We start from the raw sequence: 20,568 nt of genomic DNA, 5'->3' as shown, positions 1-20,568 counted from the left end.
TAGCCACCTGATTCTATGATTACTCATCAATGTTTGGAGATAACAAGTTTAATACAAAAATAAAAGAATAATTTTTGTCCTTACTATACTGTTTGCTAAAGAAACAAGATTAACTTGTAATATTCCTGATTCCAAACATTTATGATTTCTTAAAATGAAAAGATATAAAAAAAATTTTGGTATTTAGGCATAAGTTATATAAAAATTAAGTGAACAACTTTGGATTTATAGGCTTCACTAATGTGATTTCAAAATAGAAATGGATAAGAAGGCAAAATACTGAGATTAAATCTTTTTTTTTCACTTACTAATTATGTAATTTAACATTTCTAGGCTAGTGTCCTTCAATGTAAAATAAGGGTGCAGGACTTAGTGATCATTAAGATCTTATGATCTCAGGGTGGGGGAGTGGGGGAAGCAGCTAGGTGTCACAGTGACACAGCACTGGCCCTGGAGTCAGGAGGATCCGACAAATGTGACCTCAGACACTTAATTACCTAGGTGTGACCTTGGTCAAGTCACTTAACCCCATTACCTTAAATAAATAAAATTAAATTTTTAAAAATCTTATTCAATTATCACCATAAAGATTTTAGGAATTAAACTTAGAGAGATAGTAACTAATTCTATTAAAAATTCAAGAAGAAATTAGCAAACATCCCTTTTGTAGTGATTCTGAAATCTTCCTATGAACTATTTTAAAAACAGACAACAATGTATAGACGATAAAATTTCTAACTCAAAGAAATATGAAAAGGTAAAATCAAAATAATGAGGCACCTATTTTAATTAAACTATTTTCAAAAAAAGAGGAAGTGATACAAACAAGCAATGAGTTATTTTGTTGTATTGATTACTAATGAAGAAAATCCACAAAGAGGTCATGTAACTTTCACACTCACAAGTCTTTCCTGAATCCCAAATGAAGCATTCAAGAAAAAATAATTACTTCTGATTTATCTTTGAGATTTTATAAAATAGGGGCAGCTAGGTGGTGCAGTCAGGAGTACCTAAAGTTCAAATTCGGCCTCAGACACTTAAAAAATTGCCTAGCTGTGTGGTCTTGGGCAAGCCACTTAACCTCCATTGCCTTGCAAAAAAAAAAAAAAAAAGATTTTATAAATTACTGCAAAGCTTTCCCCCATATCACAAACCATTCTTTTTTACCTGATAAGGTGTACTCCGCATTTTTGAGTGTCTAACAGCTGCTGCTGCACCACCATAAGTTGTTTTACCAGGGTAAAAAGGAGAATCCCCAAGCTGGCTTGTTTTAAGGATTGAAGAATTCCCAAGTGACTGCAGTGAAAAATAATGACAGACCATAAGCAAGGGTAACAAAACTAATGTGATTTAATACATATATTACTTGAGACTCACAGGGGAAAGTGTTCCAAAGGCAGACAAATTGAATGCTGGTTTCTTTGAGGTGGTGGCAGTATGTTGTGACAATGAATGAGAACGTTCAGCTTCGGGAGACCACAGAGGTGGCCCTGAAGTGTTCTTTGAAACAGCAATATCTGAAAAGTGGGAAAAAAAAAAAAACAACTTATGAGTATATGCTCATTTCTTCCCTGGTTTGTACTACTTGGGTATTTTTTCCACTGTGGTTCAGGAAGCTCATTACTGACATGGCACCATCATCCTCTAAGATCTTAACTGTCTTGGATCTTCCACTTTATCCATCCTTCTCTGACTGAGGGTGAAGTAATGAACTCCAAACCTCTATTTAGAGAGAAAGTTCAAAAGATTACTAGACTATCATATAAATGGCAAACAGAAAAAGCACTGACTCTATCCACTTCTGTTTGCTCATAGGAGTTGAGAGAAGCTGTGCTGAATTCTATATTTAATATTTACTTTTGTGACCTTAAGCAACTTATCTAACTTCACTGGGTTTCACTTTCCTCATCCATAAAATTAGAGGGTTAGACTACCTGGTCTCTTAGGTCCCCCTTTTAGGTCTAAACTACTACAATATTTACAACTAAAGATTACCTTTATCAGAAGCTCTAGAAGAAAAGCCACTGGTAGTTGAGATGTTATCATCATCATGCTGAGAGGTAGAATCTTTGATTTCTTTTACAAATGAGAACCCAGAACTGCCAATTGGGAATGCTGAAGATGTGGATGGCTGACAATGCAATGTTGGAGATTCCAACATGGAGAAATTCAGGTGGCTCCGATGAAGAGAAGGCCTTGTTAAAACATCCGGATAATTTAAAGCAGATCTACTTGTTGAAGGTTCTTAAAAGGAAATCATCAATATAATGACTATTATAGCAATATGACAACATAACAGTATCACATCAAAATACTTAAAAGTACTTATTATCAGAAGTACTTACAGGACTAATTTATGAACATTTCAAATAAGTCAAATTTCATCTCTGCTTTATAAGTTTAAGGTTCTAATCAGCTATGAATGAGATGTCTTTTCCTTTGTTCATTCAAACAATATAAAGCATCTGTGATATATGATCAAGTTCAATATATATATTTTTTATTGCCTATTAATGCCTGACACTTTGTTGTTGGAGGTTTTAGGAATACAGACAAAAATGATTGAAATGGTACAGCCTTCAAGAAAAATATTTATTAGCTGGGGGTGAAGGGAGAGAATGTGGAAAATAATGATACAACAGGTACATAGCTAACAATGCAAACTATATAAAGGAATAGATGACAGTAATGATCACTGTCCTTAGAAGGAATTAATAAAGATAGTTCCTTCAGTTTAGCTATGAAAAAAAAAGGCCTGAAGGTGAAAAAAATAAAGCTTTTAGAAAAGGGACAGAGGAGCAGCTAGGTGGCGCAGTGGATAAAGCACCGGCCTTGGAGTCAGGAGTACCTGGGTTCAAATCTGGTCTCAGACACTTAATGATTGCCTAGCTGTGTGGCCTTGGGCAGGCTACTTAACCCCATTTGCCTTGCAAAATCTTAAAAAAAAAAAGGGACAAAGACATCCTGTGCAAAGACACAGAGGAGAAATAATAGCAGAAACAAATCAGTTGGCTAATATGAAGAACACATAAAAAACATATATCTGAAAAGATGGGCTAGAAGCTTTATGAATAGCAAGAAATGGTCAAACTTTTACATTATATCACTTTGGGGGCAGTTACATGGCAAAGTGGATGAAGCATCAACCCTGGAGTCAGAAGGACTCAAATCCGGTCTCAGACACATAATTACATTAGCTGTATGACCTTGGTTAAGTTACTTAACTCCAGTGCCGAAGAGTGGAGAGATTTTAGTCAGAGACTCTATTATCATAGTCTAGTTAAGAGGACTATACTAGGGTGGTGGCCATAGGAGCAAACAGAAAGGCATAGGACCAAGTTATGTTGTGGAAGAAGTGATAACTGAAAACTTCTGGTTATGGAAGAACTGAGGTTGACTCTAAGATTAAACAACTGAATGACTAAAGGATTGTGGCAATTACAGAAATAGGTGACTAAAGAAAAGGGTAAGTATTAACTAGGTTTTAGTTGGACATATTTAACCTGAGACATAGGATAACCATCATTTGTTTGAGTCTATGTATGTGCTCGTGTGTGTGTGTGTGTGTGTGTGTGTGTGACATAAGAGGTCATTTAGTCTAACCCTCACATTTTACATGAGATCACTAATGGACAAAAAGATTAAGAAACTTGCCTCTATTCATATAGCTATTAGGAATCAAAAACCAGAATTTTAAGTCAGGTTTTCAATGCTCCAAGTTCAGTATTATATTCTTTATACCAAACTGCCTCTCTAAGCCAAGCTACCTATTCCTTGTTTTTTTAAGTTTTTGCAAGTCAAAAGTTTTTTTTAAGTTTTTGCAAGGGGTTAAGTAGCTTCCCCAAGACCACATAGCTTAGGTAATTATTAAGTGTCTGAGGTCAAATATGAATTCAGGTACTCCTGACTCCAGGGCCAATGCTCTATCCACTGCGCCACCTAGCCACCCCTACCTATTCCTTTTGAATTAATTATTTTATCCCTGAGGGTCCACCAATGATTATAAAACTGGCAAGAAACAAGTTGGTAACAACACAAAATGAGAAAATATTTGAGGGTCCATCTTTGTATGTCTCTACTTATTCTCTCTCAAGTTCCAGTTCCATGAGTATGTATACACAACCAAAAATTATCCATTCAGAAATAACTGAACCCATGAAAATGAAGGAACCCATTGAGAAAAAGTACAAAGAAAACAGAGACCTGGGAGATAATCCAATTCAAACCATGGATGATGACTCAGTAAAGGAGACTAGGAAAAAAAGTTAAAAAAAAAGATATGATAAGAACTAGAAAATAGCAATATCACAGAAAATCAGAGATAACACTATCTAGGAAAGAGGTGATCAACAATGTAAAATGTTAGAAACACTAAAAAAAAAAATCAAGAAAAATGAGGCCTAGAAAATAGTTAAGATATTTAACAGATAAGAGATTTTTTCCAATTGAGGCTGCCAGATTGTAAAATAAGAACTGAAGATGAGGAATGAGTTTTGCACTATGAAAAGAAAATATACAAAACATTAAAAGAAAAGAAGGGACAGCATAAACGATTTTAGAGAAAAGAGCAAGGTACAAAAGGCCCTATACTTAGCTGTGAAAGATACAAAAATAGACAAAACTTCTACTCTTAAACAATTTATAATCATAAGGAAGAAGGATAAACGAGTACCTATAATATAAAAAGATACAGTGGATGTATAGGAGGGATTAAAACTAAGAGATAAGAAGTGATAAAAAGAAATTACTTCTGGCTATCAGAAGGAAGGAAATTAGGAATGGTTTGAGAAGTGATATAGCAGAAATATGTAGTAATGAAAGCAAAGACATCATAGAAATAAAGTACGGCTTTTATCTGGGGGACAGCATAAAGTCTAAATTGACAGGACCAGAGTATAGTATATATGGGAGAGTGACATGAAATAAGATTGGAAAAATAGGAAAGAATCAGATTACAGGAAGGTTTTGAATGCCAAGTTTGATAAGCTTTTTCTCCTTTGATATTGGGGCAAGAATAAAGATTTGGAGACAAAGAAATGGCACTACTAGAGATGGATATGACAAGATCACAGAATTTCAGGGCCAGAAGAGACCTTAAGAGATCATCTAGTCAAGTATTTTCCAATCAAAATGTATTAATAGATAAAATATTAATAATCACTTCAACAAGCAATTTAGTAATATTCTTCCACTGAGTGAGACACATACTGTAAGATGATTAAGAAATCAAATTTATGATTTATTATCAGTCTAATTTCAAAGATGAAGAAAACTATGGCTTTGAAAGATTAAGTTACTGATCCATGGTTAGAGAATGACTATCAGGAACAGTATTTAAATCCAAGATCCTGGTTTAATGTTCAGTATTCTAGCCAGTTTCTTTCAACACTGCCAGGTACAGAGGTATAACAGAAGGAAGAATGAATAAGGGCAAAGGAGGAATTCAGGCAGCATGCTAAAAGAAATGTTAGGAAGGAAAAGCTCACTTTCAACTAAAAATACCAGAAAACAGTTACATGGAGGAACAGATATCTGAACTGGATCCTGAAAGAAGTTAAGAGATAGAACACATAACAAGCATGAGACCTCTAACAAAGCAGTGGTAGAAAAGGACAAATGATAAGAAACACCATCAGTCTAACTAGAAAAATTTCATCAGTTTCTATTCCATACATCCAACTACTAGATCTCTACCTAGATAGCCCCCTTATTTCACCAGAGAATCAACATATACAAAACTGAATTTATAAAGCCTCATCCCTATTTTATTTTTACTTACAGACCATCATTCTCCCAGAATCATCCTTGATTTTTCCTTCTTTCTTAGGTCACACAACCAGTCATCTCTCAAATGCTAAAGATTCCCTATTACAATCCTTAATCAGACTGTTCCTTCCATTCCTTTCTTGACTAGAATGGCATGATAATTAAAAAGTATTAGATATGGATTTTGAAAATTAAGAGGGAATCACAGTGGAGTTAAATGAGACAGATAGGGATCACATTCATGCTTTAGAGATAATCTTCTTTAACAATGTGTAGACCTTAGGTTGGAGAGGAAGAGAGACTAGAGGCAGGGATACCAATTAAGAGATTATTACAGTAGTGTAGGAGAAAGATAGTGAAGCCTAAAGTAAGATGGTGGAAGTGAGTTTAAAGAGGAGGCACTTGTGAGAGATATTGTGAAACTATTAGTAATGTGGCTACTATGGAGGGTGAGAATAAGAAGTCAAGGATGATTTCTAGGTTTCAAACTGAGATCAAGAAAGCTGGTGATCAAGAGATATAAGACAAGTTTAAGAAGAAGGGTTAATTTTGGAAGAAAGATAAAATAAAAGCACTCACTGACATGGTGAGTTTAGAATGTCAATGGACATCCAAGCAGGAGATGTTCAAAAAGGAGCTCTTGATGTAGGACAAATTTAGAAGGATACTGTGATGGGATATATTTTTCATGCATCTGAGTAGAAATAACTAGACCTATGAGAGCTTCTGGTTTTGCGATATAATCTCCCTGATTATTACAGTTGATTTTATAGTTAAACTCAGATATACAAAGTTAGATTGCAAGTTTGTATCTCATATCTTGAAATGGCAAGGTAATTGATCTATTTCAGCAGGCTTGTTTGTTGCATGAAAGCACCTTTCATCAAGTATAGTATATATAAAATTTATTCTGCTATATCCAGTAAGGATAAAAATATACTCCAAAAAAAAAACTGTAAAGTGAATTAATGTAATTTAAATAAAGGTTAGATTTAGCATTTCTTCTCCTACAAGGAAATTAGGTCTATTAAATAGGGCCTTTTTTAAATTTTTAGAGGAATTCACACTAATGAACATCCAAAATGAACATATACTAATGCAAATTATTGTAGTCAGTTGTCTGCATTTATATAGTGTTTTCAAGCTAAGATTAGGAAAATGCATTTTATTAGTGCTCTAATTGTGACCATAAATAAGAAAATAGGTACCATCCCCCAAGAGGGAAACATGAAATTTCCCATCAAACAACCCAAGTAAAAAAAGGACCCATGAAGTCAAAGTACCTGAACATATATTATTTATATTTCAGTTTTTCTTGGTAACGTTGATTTAGTAATACTTGGTTAGGATTTTTTAACAATTAGGTTAAATCAAGAAATTTATATCAAAACAAATGGAATTATAGCACTGATAATCCTTCTACTTACCTTGTGTATTACTGACTGTTGGGTCAGGAGTAATCCTCCCATCATTAATAATTGGGTTTTCCTCATCTGTATATAAAAGATGATCATTTTGTCGATTCTCTTGCCAATGTCTTGATTCCCTGTTGTCATCTGAACGTACATATACAGTTTCATTCCTGTTGAAATACTTCTGTAGCCAGGCTGGGACAATGTTCTTAACAGATTCTGTAACTCTACTAAGGATCCCCTGTTGGGAGGTAAAAACAAAAAAACCAACAAAACTGCTGCTTACCAATGTAAAAAACTAATAAAGCAATACCAAATAAATCTTAAATACAGGTTTACGATAAGAAGTTAATGAAGAATAGCTAAATTCCTAAATGATGCTTATTGAATATTTTTAGTCCTATGTAATTTAAGAGTTCAGATTTTTAAAATTATTTTAAGAGCAACTCATGTTGTCATATAAAATCAATAACTTTTCCATTCTAGCTATATATATTTTTATAAACATATTTTACAAATAATAAAAATGCACTAAACTTCTACCATGTGCCAAGGAGTGTGTTAGATATTAAACAAAATTCAGATTTTCAAAACAATAATGTGAAATAAGACAAGGCATATTATTCCCAGTTTAACAGATTGCATTCCACAGAAATTTATTAAGCAGTTATGTGCAAAGTGCCAAGTTAGTATGGGGGAATCCAAAGAAATAGTTAATTAAAAAAGACTAAACAAAAGCAATCAAACTTAGGAAAATATTTGTCTTGGCATTTTGGTACATACATAGATAATACTACTTTAACCTTCGAAAGATAATTCTGAAAAAATAAGCATACTTCTATCTCAAAAAACCACATGGCAAGAAAGAATGGGTCAACAAATCAGAAGAGGTGGAAATGATATAAATGATGGGTTCATATATACATACTAGATGGAGATTCATACCTTCATAAACAATTCCTTTTTTGTATTGGGAAATACTCTTTTGAGGAATGGGATTTAAGTTCAGAATTTTTTTAGGGTTTTTTTTAGGTTTGGTTTTTTTTTTTTTGCAAGGCAAATGGGGTTAAGTGGCTTGCCCAAGGCCACACAGCTAGGTAATTATTAAGTGTCTGAAACCGGATTTGAACCCAGGTACTCCTGACTCCTGGGCCGGTGCTTTACCCACTGTGCCACCTAGCCACCCCAGAATGTTTTTTAAGATTAATTTTAAAGAAGTTAAATTCAGAGAATAGAGAGGAAAAATAAAAAATACTGTAGAAAATGCATGACTTAAAAAACAAATTAGAGATCAAATATAAGGAATTTCATAAATTCTCTTCTGATGACAAGAATTTTGTTACAAGTTCTGTTAAAAAAAATACAACTGGGGGCGGCTAGGTGGCACAGTGGATAAAGCACCGGCCCTGGAGTCAGGAGTACCTGGGTTCAAATCCGACCTCAGACATTTAATAATTACCTAGCTGTGTGGCCTTGGGCAAGCCACTTAACCCCATTTGCCTTACAAAAAAACCTTAAAAAAACCAACCAAACAAAAAAATACAACTGGACCCTAAGGAAGAGCTAGGAAATAATTTTGTTAAAATATTTTTTGGAAAAAAGTAGAGAAGAGGAGCTGAATATAACCAATATTAAATTCCTCAATAGAAAAAGGAGATGCTGCTACTTTCCCTTGTTGCAGAGGAAAATTAACAGGAAATGAATTTTGGAAAAGAACAGGAATCTGCAATTTTAAGTAGAAATTTTTGTGAAAAAATGATTTCAGGATTGTGCCCAGATTGACAGAACAGGACATAAGAATACTTAAATCCCCAATCTTAGATTAAACAAGCCATTAAAAAAAACCCAAAAAACTCAAGACTAAATGTCTTTTTAAGTGAATTCTACATTCTACCAAAAGTTTAAAGAACTAATTCCATTACTATGTTAAGACTGAAAAAACAGGAAATATATAGTGCATCTTGATAAATATTTAAAAAATCTCCCCCCCAATCTCTCCTATGGCATCGACAAACACTTAGAATTATTTTGTAATCCAAATCATCTTTAACAAGTAAAAATAAAAATTATTTATTCCCCTCCCCAAAAAGGAGCATTTTTGAGCCTAGCTATAATGCACTTTAGCATGTTCTTCAGTACAATATGTTTGTCTTGCCCTTACGCTAAGAATTTTGGTAATACAAATTCTTGTATAAGAAATTGTGGGGCAGTTAAGTGAATAGAATGCTGGCCTTAGATTCAGGAAGACTCATTCTCCCGAGTTTAAAACTGGATTCGGACACTAATTAGATGTGCAATACTGGGCAAGTCACTTAACCTTAATTGCCTCAGTTTCCTCATCTGTAAAATGAACTGGAGAAGGAAATGGTGAATCACTCCAGTCCTTCATTATCAAAGATCATGACATAAAGAGAGGTGATGAGCACAAGACTTGTATTTGAGACACCATCCTCACTCTCTCCTCATCTGGATCTGGAACTAATGACCAGATTTGAATGAGGATGATTAGAAATGGCCCTAAATGTGAGGCAATCAGGGTTAAGTGACTTGCCCAAGATTACACAACTGTAGTAAGTGACAAGCATGAGGCTGGATTCAAACTCCTGTCCTCCTGACTTTAAGGTCAGTGCTCTATTCATGGTGTCACCTACCTGACCAGAACACTCCAGTATCTTTTCCAAGAAAGAAACAAAAAACCCAATAAAAACCATGAAATGAACTCCAGTATCTTTGCCAAGAAAACCCCAAGTGTGTACACCATTAAATTATGCCATACCCCCAAATTCTGAGAAAGAAGCTGAATCCATACTTAAGTATCTTTTTTAGTTAGTAATGTTGCTCATTTTTCCTATTTCTATTTTTCCCCTCCCCATGAGAAATCATGGAAAGTATCTTATGCTTTTAAGGGATACCAGGTTCCGGAAACAACTTTGAATGATGCCTCTAAAAAGATCTTAAAATGACAAAACCCACCAAAAAAACTGTGAAACAACTTTTCATCAATATGGCTTAGAAAGGAACTTCAGGAACAGGTTTGTCACATTAGTAAAAGAGAAGTTAAGTATATGCCAGTGTAGGCAGGCCAGCTGGGGAGTCATTGAGAGACTTTTTAGCCACAGAGCACAGCATAGCTCTGCCAGTGAGGGTTTCCAACCTCAGATCAGAGAGGTTTCCAGTCCTGGAAAGCTTGTGTGGTGCTGGGCTGTCCTATAGCAGGAAGCAAATGAGGAACACCTGAAAAGCCACAGCAGAAAGCCAGGGAACCAGAACCCCACCCCCAATAAAAAAAAAAAAAGCTTGGGTCTATACACCCTATACAGAACATAGCTCAATTGGCAAAATGACCAGAAAAACTAAAAGTATGTACCACTGACAGCTATTATTATGATAGGGATATAAAACCCCATCTCAGAAGAGAAAGCAAATGACAGAATACCTATATGTGAAGACTCTAAGGAGTTGATGAACTGATCTCGATTCCAAAAAGACCTCTTGGAAGAACTCAAAAAGAATTTTAAAAATCAAAGACAAGGCAGAAGAAAAATGGAGAAATGAAAGTCATGCAGGAGAATTATGAAAAATTAAATGAAGAAAAAAATTATTTTAAAAGTAAAATTGACCAGCTGGTCAATTTTATAATATATAAACATAACCAATTAGAAAAGGAAACAAAAATGCTAACTGAAGGAAATAAAATCTTAAAAAAGCGGAATTGGACAAATGGAAATGTATGACTGCGAGACACCAAGATTCCATCAAACAAAACCAAAAGACTGAAAAAATAATGACCAAAGTGGAAAACAAATCCTGTAGAGATAATTTAATAAATTACTGAACTACTTGAAATCAGAAAGAACATGGAAAACATCACGTAAGAAATTATCAGGAAAACTGCCCTAATATTCTTCAACAGGACAAAATAGTACTGGAAAGAAAATCATTGATCATCCCAGAAAGCGATCCCAAAATAAAAACTCCAAATATTTTAACCAAATTTCAGAATTCTAAGCTAAAAAATATAAATATACAACAAGCAGCCAATAAGAAGCAACTCAAATATTAAGGAACCAAAGTTAGAATTGCACAAGATTTGTAAAGGATTGGAGAGCCTGGAATATAATATTCTGGAGGGCAAAAGAGCTTGGATTACAACCAAGAATCAGCTATCCTGCAAAATTCAGGTTATTCTTTCAGGGGAAAAGATGGTCTTTCAACCAAATAGAGAATTTCAAAGTTGTCTGATAAAATAACAAGAACTGAAAAGAAAAATTGATTTTCCAATATGTAAATGGTTAGATAAATGGAAGGGGGGGGAGAAGTATTAGTTAACTCTTGAATGTTGTATTTTTTCTTAGGACAACTGAATATATTTAGACAAAGGGTGTGAGTATAAATTCACTGTGTTGTGATCAAACTTTAGTTCAGTGAGTAATTTTACTTCACATGATGCTTTAAAACCCATGGGGGAATTGTATTTGTATAGAAGGTACTTGGAAAGAGGGTGTGGAATAAATTAAAATTTGATGATATTTATGGCTTTTAAGTTGAAGAAGTGGGAATGAATTAACTATGAGTTTAATGTTCCTTATAAATCAATCAACCAACCCTTGAGAACTGTATCAGAACAGATTATCTTGATAGAAGTTGTAGGTCAAGACCCTTTAAAACAGGACATGGGACCATTTCCTTTAATTTAGAAAAAAAAACATAGCTTATTGTCTGATCTTGTTACCTCTTAGACATTTTGTCTCTTCCTTAAGGAAGAGACAATTTGGATCAATGTACAACATGGAAACAAAGTTAAAGACTGACAGATTGCTTTCCGTGGGAGGGGCTGGGGGGAGGGAAGTAAGATTAAGGGAAAATTAAAAAACTCAATATTTTTAATAAGAATAAATTTTAAAAAATGAACAACAAAAAACATGACATGAAAAGAAGAGGCATTAGAGGATAAATAACACCATATGAATCAGCACAAAGATCTATTAGATGGAAAGAAGAGAGGGTGTGAGCACTAAGTAAGTAAATCTCACTCTCAACAGATTTGGAACATATAAGGAATAATATACATTCCCCAATTGGATTTAAAATGTTATCGTACCCTACAGAGAAGTGGGGGGGGGGGGGGATAGGCAGAAAGGACTGATTTTTTTATCAAAGAGAGTGAAGTAAAAATAAAGTTAAAGTTTAAGTTAAAAAGTAAAAAGTAAAAGGGAGAAGGAAAGGGAAAAGGTATGACAGAAGGAATGATCAAGATGCAGCAATCAGAAGTAAAAATAGGCAGCAATCAGAAATAAAACATTGATGAGTACGGATAAAGGGAAAGAGAAAAGTATAAATGGGGGAAGATACCATGGGAGGAAATAAAAGAGTTAGAGATCATGACTGTAAATGTAAATAGGATGTCTTTTCTTTTTCCTACTTTTTTTTACCCCTTTAGTTCTAATTCCTCTTGTTACAACATGATTAATATGGAAATATGTTAAACAGACGTATATGTATACATGTATAACTTTTGCGAGATTGTCCACCGTCATGGAGAGGAGAGGAAGGTGGTAGAAAAATGTGTAACTCACAAACCTGTAAATGGATGAATGTATAAAACTACCTTTGCAAGCAATCTGGAAAAATAAAATTTTTAAAAAAATCATGGGGGGGGCAGAGCCAAGATGGTGACAAGAGTGGATCATGTCTTAGGCGCTCTCTCATAAAACTTCTAAACTAAGGACTCTTAACTAAATTTTTGAGACACAGAACCCACAGAGGGCCCCAGCGAGGCAGTGCTCCTAATAAAGGTAACCTGAAAAAGAGCAGAAAGGCTCTGCTCCCCAGGGGGTCGGAGGGGAAAGAACTTCAACCTCCCCCAGAAGGCAGCCCCAGGGCGCTGGCAGCCAGGGCTCACAGCTGCAGGGGAGTTTCCTAACTTACACCCTGGGGAGCACTGAGCACAAATTGGGGGAACAGTGGGGGACCTCTGCCAGAGCAAGCTCGTGGAGCCCAGACCTCAGGGTACACAGCCAGCTGCAGGCAAGTTCCAGGAAGCAGAAGCAGGCAGAGCTGGTAAGCAGGAGCCCCCAGGGCATGAGCCCATTGAGCCTCTGAGGGAGGGGAGTGAAGAGACAGAGACTGCAGAGCTCTGTCCTCTGCCCCTGGAACAGGACTCTGGGGCTCTGACCACATTCAGATCCTGATCAGTCCAGACCCCCATAGAACAGCAGGGCCCCCCCCACCTCAGCCCCGTGGCAGAGGGGGACACATATGGTTGTTCACAGACCAGGGAGGGAGGAAAGAGCCTCACACACTGAGACCCTTGTGGGAGTGTCCCAAAAGCTCAGGAAGTAATCCAAAAACAGGCTTAGGCTGGGAAAATGAGCAAGCAGAGAAAAAAGAGGAACACCATTGAGAAATACATGATCTATGATCCCAAGAAGGATCAATATACTCAGTCTGAAGAGGAGGAAGCACAAGCTCCTGCATCTAAAGACTCCAAGAGAAAACAGAAATTGGGCTCAGGCTATGACAGAGCTCAAAAAAGACTTTGAAAATCAAATGAGGAAGTTAGAAGGAAAAACTGGGAAAAGAAATGAGACACAAGAAAAACATGAAAATGAAGTCAGTAGCCTAGTCAAGGAAATCCAAAAAAACACTGAAGAAAATAGCATGCTAAAAACCAGCTTAGGCCAAATGGATAAAACAGTTCACAAAGTTACTGAAGAGAAGAATGCTTTAAAAAGCAGAATTGGTCAGATGGAAAAAGATAAGAAAACTCTCTGAGGAGAACAAATCCTTCAGACAAAGAATAGAACTCAGGGAGATTGATGAATTTACAAGAAATCAGGAATCAATACTTCAAAACCAAAAGAATGAAAACTTAGAAGAAAATGTGAAACATCTCATTGAAAAAACAAATGATACGGAAAATAGACTTAGGAAAGATAATTTAAAAATTATTGGAATACCTGAAAGTCACGATCAGGAAAAAAGCCTTGACATTTTCGAAGAATTACTACAGGAAAATTGCCCTGATATCCTAGAAGCAGAAGGCAAAACAGAAATGGAGAGAATCCACAGATTCCCCCCAGAGAAAGAGATCCCAAAAAACCAACCCCTAGGAATATTATAGCCAAGTTCCAGAACTCCCAAGTCAAAGAGAAAATATTACAATCAGCCAGAAGGATACAGTTCAAATACCATGGAGCTGCAGTCAGGATCACACAGGACTTAGCAGCAACTACATTAAAAGCTCATAGGGCTTGGAATATAATATACCAGAAGGCAAAAGAGCTTAGAATGCAACTGAGGGGCTGCTAGGTGGCTTAGTGGATAAAGCACTGGCCCTAGAGTCAGGAGTACCTGGGTTCCAATCCGGTCTCAGACACTTAATAATTACCTAGCTGTATGGCCTTGGGCAAGCCACTTAACCCCGTTTGCCTTACAAAAAAAAAAAAAAAAAAAAAACCCACAGTGCAAGGGAGAATCAACTACCCAGCAAAACTGAATATCAGCTTCCAGTGAAAAAGATGGACTTTCAATGAACCAGGGAAATTTCACATATTCTTGTTGGAATGGCCAGAGCTGAACAGAAGGTTTGATCTTCAAATACAGGACTCATAGAGAGTGGAGGAAAAGGGGAAAATATGAGGAACTTAATGAGGATGAACTGCATATATTCCTGTATAGAAAAATTACACTGATAATACTCATATGAACCTTCTCAGTTAATAGAGCAGGTAGAAGGAGCTTTTATAGATGAAACATAGGAGAAAGCTGAATTTGAAGATAAAATATGGTGTAAAAATGGAGTCAATAGAAAAAAGGGAAATGTAATGGGAGAAAGAAAAAGGAGAGGGGGGTAGGCCAAGATATTTCATATAATAAGATTTTTCTTTATTACAATGAGCTACTGCAATGATATGGAAGGGTGGAAGGCAAGGGGGAATGAGGGAATCTTCGCTCTCATCAGAGGTGGCTAGGAGAGGAAACAGCATATATACTCAATGGGGTGTAGACATCTGGAGTAAGAAGGAGAGAAGAGGGACGGGGGAAGGGGGGGGATGTGAATGAAGGAGGAGAGGATGGACCATGGGGGGAGAGTGGTCAGATATAACACATTTTCTTATTTACTTCTTAGAAAGGGCTGGGATTGGATGGCCTGCCTGGGACCATAGGGTCGGGTGGGTGCTGGGCTTAAGGGGTGGTATGGGGGCTTGGGGCCTCTTGGCCCCTGGGGCCAGGTATCTGTCTGATGAGCCACTCAGCTACCCTATAGCAGAATTAGAATGAAAGGAGAGAGAAAATATAGTACATTGTAGTGGAGAAATATGAAAGGAGGGAGTTGCAATCAGCAATGGCAACAGTGGAAAAGTATGGAAGCAACTTTTGTGATGGACTTATAAAGAATGTGATCCACCCGCCACAGAGTTGGTGTTGGAACACAGACTGAAGCACATTTATCATTATTATTATCATCATTATCATTATTATTATTATTATTATTATTATTTTGGGGGGTACAGGGCAAATGGAGCTGGGTGGCCTGTCTGGGGCCACATAGCAGGGTGATCGTTGGGTGTCTGAGGCCAGATTTGGACCCGGGTGCTCCTGGCTCAAGAGCCAGTGCTCTGTCTGCCACCCAGCCACCCCTACTATTATTACTATTTTATTTTATTGGTTTTTGCAGGGCAGTAGGGTTGGAGTGGCTTGCATGTCACACAGCTGGGTGATTATTGGGTTTATGGGGCTGGATATGGGCTCGGGTGCTCCTGGCTCCAGAGCTCTGTCCACTGTGCCACCTGGCCATAACTACAATTATTACTATTATTTTTTTATTTTAATTTTAATTTTTTTCTCTCCCCTTTATTTTATTGCTCAAGTGAGTCTATATTTGGGGGGGTTATTTTGTTTACCCTTAAACAAGAATATTTTATTAATGTATAAAAAAATTGTACAAAATGAAAATAAATAAATAATAATTAAAAAAATAAAAAGGAAAAAATGAAAGTTTTGACTTAAGAAAAAAAAATCATGAGGGACAGAACTTCAGAAAAGCCTGGAAAGACTCACATGAACATGATGCTGAGTGAAGTGAACAGAACCAGATGAACATTGTACACACTAACAGCAGCGTGATGGACTTGCTCTCAGCAATACAAAAATTAAATATAATTCTAAAGGACATGTGATATCATTCATATCCAGAAAAGAAATTATGGAGGCCAAAGTTTAAATTAAAACCAAAGTTGTTAATTTGTACAATTTGTTTTGTAATAAGTTTCCCCCACCATGTTTTTTTTTACCCTTTTTGGTTTGATTCTTCTTTCATAAATGATTAATAATGATATATAGTTAACCTATATTAGACTGCTTTCTAACAGAGGAGAGGGAAAGGAAAAGAGGAAGAAAAATGTAAAACTCAAACCCTTAGAAAAAAATGACTGTTGAAAACTATCTTTGCATGTAGTTGGAAGATAAATATTTAAAAAAAAGAAAGATTATAGTACTTCAGATCATACTTTGGTCTAGACACCACCTCTGAGAATCATCTTACTTCTCAGAGTTGTTATGAAGATAAACTAAGAGAATAATCATAAAACATGATCCAAATCTTAAAGCACTATTATTTTTATTATTATCATCTTCTAAAGTGACATTTTTATATTTTGTTTGTATGAGTGTTTTAAACAGAAGGCACTGAGATGTTAGGGTATAAATGTTCCTCTGGAGTTTATTCTATTTCTTTTGTTTTTTGTTTTCTTTTTTTAGTTTTTTTTGCAAGGCAATGGGGTTAAGTGACTTGCCCAAGGCCACACAGCTAGGTAATTATTAAGTGTCTGAGGTCGCATCTGAACTCAAGGTATTCTTGACTCCAGGGCCCGTACTCTATCCACTGCACCACTAACCCCCTGGAGTTTATTTAAAAAGGAGTCATTTTATAATACAATAATCAAGACAATTCAAAGGAAACCAAGGTGAAAATCACTACCTATACCTCCAGAGAGGGAATTCCAGAACTGAGTGCAAATTAAAGCATACTTTTTTCACTTCATTTTTCTTGCCCTGCTCCCTTTTTTTTTACAATATAGTTAATATAGAAATATATTTTGTCTAACTTCATATTGTTTGCCTGGAGGAAACGAATTTGAAACTCAAAATTTTTTAAAATGAACATGAAAAATAAAATTTTTAAAAGAGCATTCTAGAAACAACTATAAACTCTCATTTTATGCCTAGACATTTGTTGTCATTGTTGTTTATTTGGACTGTTTGGCAAGTCTGTAAATTTGTTTGCTTCCACTGTTTCCATTATTTCATAAGGCATTATCGTTTGTAACCTTCCCTTCTGGTATTTAACACATGAATCTGTATCCTAAAGTAGTTTGACTCTTAGCTACCAGTTCCCTCTGTCTGGTAAGTGCAGTTCAAGTGCTTGTTAAAGCTAGTATGGCTTCTAAACTGCTTTAATTCAATTGTCACAATTTAAAATAAGTTAAATTTTCACAGGAAATGATAAGGTTATCCTTGACTTTTTCTCCATTTTCTGGTGCCCATTCCTTTGTATAACTTGGGATGAAGTTATTATTGCTAATATATTATATATTGCTTAGTTCCTCACCTTGGCTTACCCTCTAAATCCTTCCTCAACATTGAATGCCACTGATGTACTGACAGCTTAGCATATGCTTACTCCAGAGTTTCTCTTCTCGAAGCTAAACAAGTTTTTTGACCAGTTTTCATGTACCATAAATCTAAAATCATTCACTATCCTGAATGACCTCCATTTTATATTATTCCTTCTAAAACATAAGCCCAGGACTGAACAAAATTTTTCAAAATTTAGTGTGGTGAGTGCAGAATACAGAAGGACTATTGTCTCATTTTTGGAATCTAATCTCTTAATGTAGCAAAAAAACACATTAATTCTGGGTTGTTTTGTAGCTCTTTGAGGTTTACAAAGCACTTTACAAAAATGTTTATCTAACCCTAAATGGTAGATGCTATTATTAGCAATCAGTCCTGAATTCATCCAATACTTCTAGACTATCCATTTCTTTCCATCTTTTTACAAGAATACCATCCGGGAATTTATCAAATACTTTGATACAAACTCTTGAGAGGTAGGTGCTATTTTTACCTATTATTAGCACTTACCTCCCAGCGTTATTATGAGGAACAAGTGAGAATTTGTACAAAGTGCTTAAAACAGTGTATGGCTCTACACATCCTTCTATCTACCCGATCTTCCAGTTTAATAACCCCTTAAAGAAATATGAATTATTGGGGTAACTAGGTGGTGCAGTGGATAGAGCACCAGCCCTGGAGTCAGGAGGACCCGAGTTCAAATCCTATCTCAGATACATAATTACCTAGCTGTGTGACCTTGGGCAAATCACTTAAACCCACTGCCTTGTTAAAAAAAAATAGAAAGAAGAATTATTAAGTATATTCTTATATGTTGGTATCTCTTATCCTCTTAATTCAAAATGAACCTACAGATAACCAATCTGAAGAGTCTAAAACCCACACTCAGGCCCAAGAACTCTAAAAGTAATTTAAGAAAGCTAAGATTTAAATATATCTGATTCCCTGAGAAATATTTGGTATGAATTTTAAAAATACAGAAACAGTAAGAATATTATAATCAACAAAAAGTAAAGCACCTTTCTAAAATTTATGAAAAAGGTTAGTATAAGCTCCATTCTGTACTACTGCTTTCTTCATAAACTGCCATCCCAGCTTCTTCTTCATTCTACTCTGCTGTTGAGAATTAGAACCCAGTTTCTCCCTCTTGGGAAGAATTAGATCAAAATAGCTTTGAAAGGTACATGCCAAATTTTAAAACAAAAGCAAGCTATATGTAACAGATTCATTTCTGCACAAGTCTCCTTTTTTTTGTTTTACTATATAAACAAAAATGCATTTTATTTGAAGTCTAGAATAAAAAATAAAATTCTCCCAAAAAATTACCTTCTAGTTCCACTTCACTATGAAATTAAACATCAAAATGAACAAACCATCTAGTAAACACCTCAGTATTTGACAAAAGACAGAGACTCTATCCTCAAAAATCTTAAATTCTAACCCGTGTGCCAACATTGTGATGTTTCCTGAACCATCAACTTTCTATTCTCTCCAGGTGAAAGATGCTCAGATGACAATAGTACTTTTGTTTGTTTTCTCTGATCTTCACTTAAATTCTTTGGCTCCTGGATTTTCTCAAATGAGTAAACCTTTACAAACAATACTACTCTGCCATCCTGCCATCCTATCATTTTACTCTATTCTGTTTTCTCTGAATTGAATTATTCTGGAAGTTATACCCTTCCAGAACTACTTTCTTAATTATTTATTTCATCCCTCTAAGGTTCAATCATATAATGAATTCAAATCTGCCTCCTTGCTTTAAGATTTCTAATTTATCTAACAGACTGCCTTCTGTGGGGGTGGGGGGTAGGGGTGGGGAGGGAAGTAAGATTAGGGGAAAAATTTTTAAAAAATAAATAAAAGCTTTCTTTTATAAAAAAGATTTCTAATTTATCTTGCTTAGGCATACATTGAACATTTCTATTGAAATCTGAAGACAGGTATAACTGCTGACTTCTTTCTTAGAAGTTTTCTGTGAAATACTGAATGTGTCAACGGCTACTGTTCTCTCTACATTGTAGCTACTTTTCTGTTATCTAACTTGGTAGATATACACCAGTCAGATTTCTTCTTCCTTTTTCAGTTTAAATGACTTCTGATTTGATTTTTCAAGACACATTTTGAAAGGAATGGAGCAGAGGAAGACTGCGATGTAAAAACAAAATAATTAACGCTTAAAAAAACCCTTTTTAAATGATTTGAAAGATAGCATGCAGGTATACATTTACCAGTCTTTATTAAGTGTACTCCATCATTGCCTTAAGAAACTTGTCATTAAAATAGCTGTCATCCAGAAATTCAATTCCTATTTTCTCAGACACACTTTTCTAAAATTTAGTTTAGATAATTAGTTCAGAAATAGTTTAGAATCTAAACTAATCGGCTATTCATTTCCTAAATGTGCTTTTTAATTTCCAAATGTATTCACTGCCTTCAATTAGCAACTCTGAAAACACTATCTATTCCTCTAAGGTCTCCAGTGTCTTGTTTAAAAATGGCTTTCTAATGTTCATTCTGGCAAGTTTATGTGCCCATTATGATTCATCAGAAATGGGTAGTTTGTCATCCATTTTTGGCACTCAATGCCCTTCATAATCTGGTTCCTCTTACCTTTTTTAATCTTTTTAGATATTCTTAATCTCTTCCCTCCATCCCCATTCCACTCTCCCCACCTAGGTGAGCCAAAAAACACAAACAAGGCCACACACCATCCACCAAGCTCAAGTAGGCATTTGTACTGGTTGTCCTT

General features: G+C 35.5%; 1 protein-coding gene across 3 annotated transcripts in view; it reads right to left on the bottom strand.

Moving 5' to 3' along the window:
* NUP153 (nucleoporin 153) overlaps window positions 1-20,568 on the bottom strand; it is an 82,007-nt gene that overhangs the window by 46,401 nt on the left and 15,038 nt on the right. For all 3 annotated transcript variants that reach the window (XM_074207210.1, XM_074207212.1, XM_074207211.1), the window contains exons 2-5: window positions 7,194-7,419; window positions 1,996-2,244; window positions 1,378-1,517; window positions 1,168-1,296 (exon numbers count right to left, since the gene is read on the bottom strand). In XM_074207210.1, the coding sequence (XP_074063311.1) occupies window positions 1,168-1,296; window positions 1,378-1,517; window positions 1,996-2,244; window positions 7,194-7,419 (744 nt within the window). The remainder of the gene's footprint in view (window positions 1-1,167; window positions 1,297-1,377; window positions 1,518-1,995; window positions 2,245-7,193; window positions 7,420-20,568) is intronic.

This window comes from Macrotis lagotis, chromosome X (assembly GCF_037893015.1).
Source record: "Macrotis lagotis isolate mMagLag1 chromosome X, bilby.v1.9.chrom.fasta, whole genome shotgun sequence".
NCBI lineage: Eukaryota > Metazoa > Chordata > Mammalia > Peramelemorphia > Peramelidae > Macrotis > Macrotis lagotis.
This window is presented reverse-complemented; position numbering and strand designations above follow the sequence as displayed.